The sequence below is a fragment of the Triticum urartu genome, chromosome 5 (genome assembly GCF_003073215.2).
Source record: "Triticum urartu cultivar G1812 chromosome 5, Tu2.1, whole genome shotgun sequence".
Taxonomy (NCBI): domain Eukaryota; kingdom Viridiplantae; phylum Streptophyta; class Magnoliopsida; order Poales; family Poaceae; genus Triticum; species Triticum urartu.
In genome coordinates, this window is record NC_053026.1 from 106,262,783 (window position 1) to 106,272,964 (window position 10,182).

The window sequence follows — 10,182 nt, forward strand, 5'->3', positions numbered from 1 at the left end:
GCATAAAAATCAATTGTAAGCGTAAGTGAGGTATCTTTCCTTCCCTTTTGTTGATTCAGTACTTCTGCAAAACTGTGATCAGATCATATTTTCATTTAATGCAAGTATGGGCTTGACTTGAACGCTATGTAATGCAAGAAACCAAGATCCCAAGACAGCATCGGGTCCAGAAACCACCACCAACCATCACACTGATACCAAGTCAGGGAACTCCAGAATTTTATCATAACGTATCTTCTCAATGGTTCAACCCCAGGGTTGTGACAAGAACCCCACAGGAAGCCAACGACAGTGACCATCTTGAAACAGGGTACAGTCGTACAGAGAGAAAACTGTGGATGTCTAACCATGTCTTGCAAGGGGTCCCTCTAGCCTCTTGGATTAACTGTCAAACGGTTGAGAGAAGCCAGAACATGAACTAAGCGTCTAAGCCTATCATGCAATCAGCAGCAGTGGGGATGATGGGACACAGAAATGGCACTGGCATTAAGGGCCAAGAACTACAGAACACTAACTCAGGATAATCAAAAGTTCAACACTGTTTAACAGGATAGCGAAGGTCTTGAATGAGACTGGACATTGCATGACTCATTTCATCACCTTGTTACTTGATCCAGTTATCATCTCAATTACGACTATCATGTTCTACATATCTTTTTCTAGATTAAATTTAATAGAAAATTGCTCAAATATGTTGAAATATATTGCCCACCTCCCTCCATTAGTTTGGACTTTTGGATGAGTTGGCTGAAGCATGAATTCAATATGGTATCAGAGTCAAGAGGTCTTGAGTTCAAGACCCTGTCAAGTATTAAATAAAATAATTCTACGGCCTACATCAATCCCACGTCTAATACTAAAATAGCCTAGACATGAAAGGGAGTGTTGGATGAGTTGGCTGGAGCATGAATTCAATAAAATATTCAGTTGTACATACCTGCGCAGTACTGGTAACATGTTTGTTGCATGCTTGTAATGCAGCTCCCCTGCACGTAGCTTGTGATCGTCTTGTTGAACCGTGTGATCGCGCGTGTACAAACTAGAAGGGTGGTGCGAGGACAAGAGAGCAATGCATGACTGAGATGGTGTCCGTAGGAATAGTGCTCCACTTTTCTTTACAGGCGGATCAGATTTGTTGAAGTGTGGTTTTGGGGAGGCATATGAACCTTGTGATAGCCTGGCGCTTGTGTGGGTATCTGGAGTATTTAAACGCGCCCTTGCAAGGTTGTCAGAATCGTGATTTTGAATCGGATCGAAGCTTCGATGGTAGGATCGCAAATTGTAGAATCTTAACTATCAGGATCGTAAAAACGTAGATTCTATGAACTAAAATCGTAGAATCAGAGGGGTTAGCTTGGATCGTAAAGTCGGAGAATCATACAATAAAATCGCGATTCTGACAACCTTGCGCCCTTGTGTTCAGTAGAGTAGAGGCGAGAAGGAAGAGCAAACTAACCCAATCGTCTTCCTCGTGTCGTGTGTGTGCGCGCGCGCGTGCTTTTGATGCTCGGCAATGGAGAATTCTCGCTATCTCCTCCTCCTGCTCATTGGACTGCTCGTCGCACCCAGCGCGGTAGGAGAGCCATGTGACTCGTGGCACTGGGCGTACCTAACGAGCGTGTTCTGTATATCCAAGGAGTATGACAGCATACTTGCTTGCTGTGAAGTGGTGCAGACCATCGTGAACATATCGCTGACAGAGGACCCTTTGTGCATGTGTAGCCTGACTGCAGAGCCACCTTTTATCAGCACTGGACTATTTATCGATGAACTCGTCGACAAGTACATAGCTTGTGGAGGTAACCGTGATAAAGACACCCAGGCCCTCTCCGACGAATGCGAAGGTACGGTCAGTGGTATTTTCTAGTGCTCTGCTAGAGGTTTCTGTCTTATTTTGTTCAGGATATAGTATATTACATGATTTCTATTCTCTTTTTTGAGGACTGTTTACACGTTCTCCATTTTCTTGAAAGCCACGTACTCTAAACTTCTCTCCTTCTCTTATTTTCTCAAGTGTTAATCCTTAACTCTTTTTCGTTAATGTTGATCCTTGTGTTTTCCATTTCGCCCAAACCTAGATTTCTTTGCTTTGACAATGAAAATCCGCTGTTTTGTAGTTTTTCTCTGTTGCCTAAAATATGGCTTCTCTAATGCAGGGCAACCACTGTCGCTATCTGAGCTCCAGGATGGATCTACCTCTACCAATCAACACAAAGTGTCGCTCGCACCGGCTCCTCTCCCATAAGTCAGAAAATTAAAGGAGAACTGGAACAGTAGTCTAGGGCTTGCCTATTGCCTGGCGAGCGGCCGCTGGGTCATGTGACTTGTCCATCTTCTTGTACCCTGTGTTCACCAATTTATCTTCGGGAAAGTCTCACATCCAATTGTTCTTTATTTTACTCTCAACTAGGTCGTACGAAGCACACAATCTCACAAGCGCCGTTATATTTTGGTCTTTGACTGTATTTACTATTGCTAATTTTCTTCACCCAGTTCGGTTTTTACCTGAAGCAAAATGCCGATCTGCTTTGGGTGAACGTATGAACACACATAGGAAAGTGACCTCTGTGTTGGAGAATGTAGTGCATAAAAAGATATACTCACATCTGTGTAACTCGGTATCTTGGATCTCCAAGCCTTGCTGCTCTGCTCTACTTGAAGAAGATTTGCATATTTATCCGAACATAGAAACTGCAAGCGGAAGCTTGGGTGTCTGCATTTGAGACTGCCGGTTCTCTGAAACGTTAAACTGTCTAATTCAACACATGCTTGCATTCTTTATTTGTCAGATGAAACGAAAGATCATGTTTTGTTTGGTTGTAATGTAGAGAATGAAACTTTGTGTCTGACACCGAGGACATAGGACTATCTAGTTATGCCTTAGAATGGGAGAACCACAACATTTCTTGCATTCTTTGTCAAACACAAATCTTAATTTGGATCTTATCCTTACAACTGAACCCATGGCAGCTCATGGTAACGGTAGATCTAGCTATAACTGAGCAACAGTACATGAGACACTAAAATGTAAATGAAAAATGAAACTGAACTCTTTCATAGACTATGCCGGGAAGTGAAGCAGCTCAAGGGACAGAGACGTATGCATCATGTGTAGGCATAGCTTCCGTTGGAAATCCCTGACAAGCTTGTCAATCAATTATCTACATCCTTATTATGGGCCCAACAAACAAGGTGTATATGGAATAGATCTTTCTAGTTCCTTATTATAGCAGTCATTCAATCTTTTTGGGCGCATGTTGCCCAAGTCTTCTAGCTTGAGTTCATCTAGATGATAGGCATATCCTCTGTTCAACGTTTCACTGAAATAAATAATTTCTTTGTAAGGATGAAATCCAAGGATCTTAATATGTTCATCCCACCTGTGCCCTTCAAGTCTAGTTTCAAAGATGATCCCATGGTCTGAATTCAACTCCAACTTGTCTTTTACTGTACTGTAAATAGCTGGATTAATGTCTGCCATAATCCAGCAGGGCCTGTGAACTTGTGGATCATAGTTTTGAGGTGGTGGGATTTGGTGAAGGTTGTTATCATGCTTCAGAAGCCACTCACTCTGATCGCAGGGTAATTCAGTGAGTATCCAAACTCGAAGCTGACATTGACCATCAAGTGCTGCAAAATACAACCCCTTCTCTGATCTTCCAAGAAGAACCTGTGCCCACCGGTGCTGATCAACATCTGTTGGCAGTTTAATTGCTTGGTACGTGCCACTTGATAACGATATTCTGGCGAAAGGAGTCATTGACAAGAAGATATTAGTACTAAATCAAGAACCAATGCAAGCTCTTTATTGACGAGGAAATAACATTGTAAGAAGAAAGGATGGTGCTTAGGAAGTCAGTATGTAGTGTAGTAGTACCTCATAACAAAATGACAGTGCACATAGATTTCACCATGCCAGTACACAGCGTATAGTTCATCTGGCATTGGCAGCGGAGGCAGTAACATGTCGGCAAGAGTCCCCAGGGCATCTCCCTGTCGGATGAACGATCTCTCTTCCCACCTTGTTGTTTCTGAAGAGAAAACATGCATCATGTATGGAGACGGAGGCCATTGCTGTTGCTTCGTCTCTGCATCCAGTCCACGCCCACGGGGGGGTACATGTAGGAACCTAAGCACTTGGTAGTGCGGCGACACCGTGGGATCAAACACGATGTAGTTTCGTTCATAATAAAAGAGCTCAAACCCCAAGGGAGGAGATGGGCGTGGGGGCAGGCTTGCCCAACATCGTGTGGCGGGATTGACCACATAATGATCTAGCAAAACTAGGCCGTTGCATACGTCCTCCACAGATATGTCGTCCGTGGGCATGAAGTGGAGGTCGGCATAGCCGCGGATTGCTGAGGGGTGGAAGAAGAACTCCGTGAAGTCAAGCTCACAGAAGTTGATGAGGAAGCCGGCCAAGGAGAGCGGGAGGAGGTCCCGGTCCAGGAGACGATGAGCGTCGACGATGGCGTGCCAGGAGCGGCACACGCAGCGGGCTGCAGCAAGACTGCGCGGTGGAAGACAGCGGAGGACGTCCGCGAGCACGTCTTCGGGCAGCCGCTGCGTCTGGTCCATCTCCCTACTTTTACCGCTGCTGGATCTGGATCTGGATCGCCGCCTTGCCCGGTTCTTCTCTCGGCATCGGCGTCCAACAAGAAAACCATCCTAAGATGTTGGATATTGTCGCTCGCTTGACCGCTCACAGGGATGATTTTTTTTTTTGACAAACACAGGGATGATTTATCGAGGACACAGGCCACTCCGGATCCGAGCATTAGTCCAAAACAGCGAGCGTCCGAACGCCTGATCTATAATATCTCTCCCCCTGAATTTAAATTTGGCTCGATAAAATATCTGATGTTTACAAAGGAAAACAAAAAGGACGTACGGTCACATGTTAGGTATATTCGACATGCGTCCACACATTGTGTGTGGTGTGAGCAGGAGGCAGCCCACACGGGCTGTGTGTGGACAGACATTAGAATTGTCTACACGTGTGGGCACAGCTACTTCGTGTCACACGCTCAACAAGTACTACTCATCTTCACCTTGCGTGTATGGCACGAAGCAAAAATACCCACACGTTATGACGCAGCTACGTTAGGTACCCCGTGGAATGACAATTTAGTTGCCATCCTGGTTGGCAGATGTAGTTATCCGGAATGATAAGTGTAGTTGTAAAAGCATGACAACTCTATCTGTTTTGGTTAACTACAGTTGCCATGTCTAATTTCTGGTAGTTGCCGTGTGTAATTAAATCATAGTTGCCGTGTGTGATTAACTACTTGCCACATATAGTTAAACAGTAGTTCCCATGTGTATTTACCTAGTTGCCAAGTGTGGTCCAATCATAGTTGCCATGTATTGTTAATCACAGTTGCCATGTGTGTTTATCTGGTTGCCACGTACGCACAACAGCAGTTGCCGTCTAGCAAAGAATCACAGTTGCCATGTGTGTTTACCTAGTTGCCACGTTCGCGTAACTGCAGTTGCCATCCACAATGTAGGAGTGTCGTGTGGGCGAAAAGCAGTTCGCCCACACGCGCATGAACTAGGTGGTGGTTGTGTGGGCAGACACTAGTTCGCCCACACAGCGCAGCTGGCAAACAGCGTGGTGCGGGCGTGTGGGCAAACTCTCCAACACCACACACCAGCCCCGTCCTACGTGGCACATCAAATTCACCTTTTTATGTCAAGATTCGTGCAAAAGACAATGAACGATGATTCAGACGTGTGGGCGAGTTGAGAAACGCCCACACATGTGGGCGTTAGTGTTTCCGAACAAAGAACAACTAACCGTTACAAAACAAAATCACATTGCAAAATTGATCTACGAGTCAAGAAAATTGTATGGTGCACGTTGGAGATTGAAAATTGTATGAACTAAGAGCATCTACAACCGAACGTCTCAAACTCGTCTTATACGTCCAGCCGGGCGGGCCGGTCACTATCTAGTCGCAAAATTTTGACCTAGACGGACACCTCAAACGGTCGGACTGATCGGCACCCCCTAATAACCAACCCAAATGTGAGACGAATAGGAGGGCGTCCGGGCACGCTCACGCTGGCCATCCAACCCCACGTATATTCCTTCCCACCTACTCACTGGATCAAAATCTAGCCACTTCACTCCACTCCTCGTGGGCGTCATTCGAGCAAACATGGTGCGGCGTGCTCGCTGTGTGCGGCAGTGGGTGCGGCGCGGTGGCAACGCTCGTGTAGGATCGAAAGTATGTCTACATGGGGATGATTAGACTACTTCACTACTGGAATCAAAAGATTTTCCATCAGCCACTTCTTTGCCGTCAGCTTCCAAAAAACAGACGACAAAGAGCTGGCTGATGGCAAAGAACATATTTGCCATCAGTCATCTTAGTCGTTTGCTAGCAGACGACAAAGAGGGAGGTTGGCCCACTGGCTAGTAAACCCTAACGGCCCCCTTCTTTGCCGTGGCAAAGAGCAACACGGCGGATGGCAACGGACAGGCAGACGACAAACGTTCAATTTAACTAACGACCGCGCCCCCGTCGTGCCCTCTCTCTCTCCCTCCCTCTCTCCTCCCCGACGACCACTGCCACCGCCCCGTTGCCCCACCGGCCCACACCCTCTCTGTCTCTCCCCCCACCTCACCCGCGCGCCGTCCCGGCCATCCCACCCCCTTCCCGACGACGCCCATCCCCACCCCCGGAGCCAGACTTGCTGTCGGCCCCTGCACCCACCCCGCCCCCCGGAGCCAGTCCGCGGAGCCCGCTGTCGGTTCAATATCCGGCGTATCTCGTAGTAAGGGTCCTAAGCTAGGCGTCTTGGAGCGATGGTAACATGGACACGGGATTTTACCCAGATCCGGGCCCTCTTGATGGAGGTAAAACCCTACGTCGTGCTTTTGATTGTATTCATCTGGGGTGTAGTACAGAGTACATGTATCTACCACGAGGTGGTTCTAATGAATATTAGATTTTCTATTGACTAGCCTGGCCTCGGTTTATATATGCACCGTAGGCCTAGGGTTTAGAGGAGTCCTTGTCTTGGGCGCCAAGTCTTGTGGAATCCTCCTTGTATGCGGCATGGGCTGTCCGAACTGGCCCAATAATGAACCGCCATGGGGGCCCTCGGCCCGATCCAGCTGGTCGGGAGACGACGTGGTGAGTACCCCCTAGTCCAGGACACCATCAGTAGCCCCCTGAACCGGTCTTCAAGTTGGGGACGCTCATCGATTCTTCCAAACTGTTCTTCATCTTCGGTCGTCGGTCTTGAAAACTGGTTCAACAAATCTTCCCATCTTCGATCTTGAGGATCACCAAAGTGAACCCGAAGAGTTTACACGTCGGGTATCCAAGGAGCCCCTTTAATTCTCGGCCTTTATCAATGCCTTGTTATTTTTACACCACACCTCGGGTTTGAAGTTGTTCCCGTGTGGCGGTGTCCTCTTGCATCCGAGCTCCAACGCCGGACTGCATTCGAGGTATCCTTTGTAGCTGAGCACCAACGCCGGACTGTATCCGAGCTCCCACGCCTGACTGCATCCGAGCTCCAACACCGCACTATATCCGAGGTGTCATAGATCACCTTGGCTTGAAGAAGTTTGAAGGAGGTTAGCCGAGCTTAGTGCCGGAAATGCCCTCTATAGAGCCAGCCACTTGCATCCGAGCTTTATGCAGGACTGCTTCCGAGGTGACACACCATCTCGGGCTTGGGCTGATTGTTTGCGGATTTTATTTTTGATTGATGCAATTTATTTACTGACGATATATGTAGCCAGTAGCCCTCAAGGTGTGTGTCGGTCTAAAAATCCGAGATGCACTTGAGAGGAGATAGTGATCGGCAGACGGGCCCTTGAGAGAGGGTCTTGAGAAGCCGCCGTAATATATTAGCTTGATGCCGGATAGGTCCAGATGGTACCTATTGCTGTCCGAAGATGCGTTTGCCTATAGTTCGGTCAAGCCGAACACTAAGCACTTTGAATTTTCCGCATTGAACAGGCAACACAGTTGCCCCCGAGACACTGGTCGGGTGGCAACACCAGATCAGGGGAATCGATGTGCCCCCTTTAATATTTGTAAATAATAAGCCCGAAGCCTAGTAGCCCCTGAGCCTTAATGCGGGCACGGGTGGCCGAATTAAGTTTCGATATCCATAGTAAAATAACAAATTATGTGTAATGACTCTATGTATCCAAGTACTTTACATCATTAATGCTCAGATCCGCATTGTACAAAACTTTGTTGACCGACCATCGGCTTCAACCTCTTCGGCCAGTAGCCGAGGAGTGTTTTCCTACTTTATAAAGCCGTTATAAGGGCAAAGATTTATGGAAAACAGGGCAATCCGGACATACGGTTTTATAAACAAAGGTACACAGAGAGATATGTTATATTACGTTTTAACGTAAGAAACATCCTCCAAAGAAAATAGTCCCGCTATCGGTTCCTTTCTTTGAGTCGTCATGCTTATCATGTTCATGAAACCTCACCTCCAATCAATGTGGGAGGAAAATATTGAGGATTTAGTTCGAGGAAAGTTCCCGAAGTCTATGGTATTAATTAACCAAAATTTTTACTTCCTCGTTGCCGACCAATGTGATCCTTTAAGATTGCTAGCTTTCGGCTTCACCCAGTCTGAGGTACTTACTCGGATGACCCGGTAGTAACAATCACAGAGGTGCTCCCTTTACCACCTAGCCGAACAATCGGGAACGTAGGGGTAAGCACATGAGCCAGGCAACCCAGCTTGGCCAAAATCTTAAGTCAAATTGATGTATATTTATGGCTTTATAACGATGATTGCGGAAGGAGGCCCTCGTATATTAAATACAAACGCCGATGATATGTTTATTTTGACTCCGTTGCGACCGTTTATCATTTGAAAGTGGCCCATCATCGGCTTCCACCCCCTTGTAGATGCTACGCAGGGCGTTTTCGCAATAACAAAACAACCCTTAGCCGACGTCTCGGTGCTCTAAGGCGGTTGTGTTAGCGGAAACGAGGCAATCAGATATGCGGTCTTTATAACTTTCACTCAGTCATAGGAGCTTAAAGTTGGGAGGCCAGTTACTAGCCCCTAGTTAGTGTTCGGCGACAGTTGAGGTCAAGCCGTAAATACTTAGGCCAATGTTATGAATGGACCGTCATTTAACATGGGGTGACCTCTATCGATCTTATAATTTAACACAGTCATCGAATCGCTGACCAGTTTACACTTATCGTGACAGTCAGTTTTCGGGTTTCTCCACTGAGGCGCTTAACCATGCTAGTTGGAAGCACAATCGCAGTGGTTCTCCCTTTGCACACCTAGCCGAACAAAGCGGAACGTAGGAGGCAAGCACAGGAGCCGGGCAACCCAACTATTGACCAAAGACACAATTTGAAACCGATGCATATAAATCAATACCTAAGAATGTTTTGCCGAATCTCTAAAGGTGTCTGGAGTTGCACTATGAGACTTATGCTGGAAACACACAAATAGTTTAAAAATGCCATAGGCTTAAAAACCAAAAGACTTATGCATAAACTCCATGTCCGAACTAAATCAAGTCAATTGGTGCCAATCCGAAAATTGGTCTAAAAAATTTGTGCTTCTATCGTGCTTTAACATGACACATCCGATCTCAAGACTGCAAGTGGGTGAAGACTGGACCCAGGCTATCCAGCTATTGACCACATACTCGAGCCGAGGAAGGAGTGATAGAAAAAGACTTTGCAACGAACAAGAAGGAAACACACTTATTATAAAACGGCTCATGTAAATTTAAGAGCCCCCAGCTAACATGGGTAAAGGGAGTTTCTTTTAACGAACAACGTATGTGAGTATGGTCGAACCGAACGCAAATTAAAAATTTAAAGCTTTGAGCATGAAAGAGACTTAGCTGGTTAATGTGCTCGGTGTCGATGTGCGGCCCGAGCTTACGGCGGGACGAGGTCCCAGCCCCCAAGCCAGTCTCGGGGTGATGGAGCGAAGAGCTCGTCACTCTGAAGTGTAGACATAGCACGGCCGATGTGGTGATGCAAAGCCCCCAGTCCAGCTAAGCTGACGAAGCTGGTCGGCTAGGTGATGGCACATCTTGGCCGATGGAGGGGGCGACAGTGTCGGCTCACCGAGGTGGTGCAAACGAAGCAGATTTCCTGCTCACATGTAAATAGTGCAAACAGAAATAATAATGATAATGAATATAAAGATGTTTGC

At 46.8% G+C, this 10,182-nt stretch overlaps 2 protein-coding genes across 2 annotated transcripts; one reads left to right on the forward strand and one right to left on the reverse strand.

The window, feature by feature from the left end:
- The first annotated feature begins 1,259 nt into the window (after window positions 1–1,259).
- Window positions 1,260–2,477, forward strand: LOC125555740. Its single transcript, XM_048718598.1, has 2 exons — window positions 1,260–1,844; window positions 2,157–2,477. Exons 1-2 carry the CDS (start codon window positions 1,514–1,516, stop codon window positions 2,243–2,245), a joined length of 420 nt encoding a protein of 139 aa, XP_048574555.1. The 5' UTR covers window positions 1,260–1,513; the 3' UTR covers window positions 2,246–2,477.
- A 405-nt stretch (window positions 2,478–2,882) lies between these two features.
- On the reverse strand, window positions 2,883–4,737 carry LOC125555741. The gene is made up of 2 exons (XM_048718599.1): window positions 3,878–4,737; window positions 2,883–3,743 (listed from the first exon to the last, which is right to left on the reverse strand). The coding sequence occupies exons 1-2, from the start codon at window positions 4,576–4,578 to the stop codon at window positions 3,173–3,175; spliced, it is 1,272 nt and encodes a 423-aa protein (XP_048574556.1). The 5' UTR covers window positions 4,579–4,737; the 3' UTR covers window positions 2,883–3,172.
- Window positions 4,738–10,182: the final 5,445 nt, after the last annotated feature.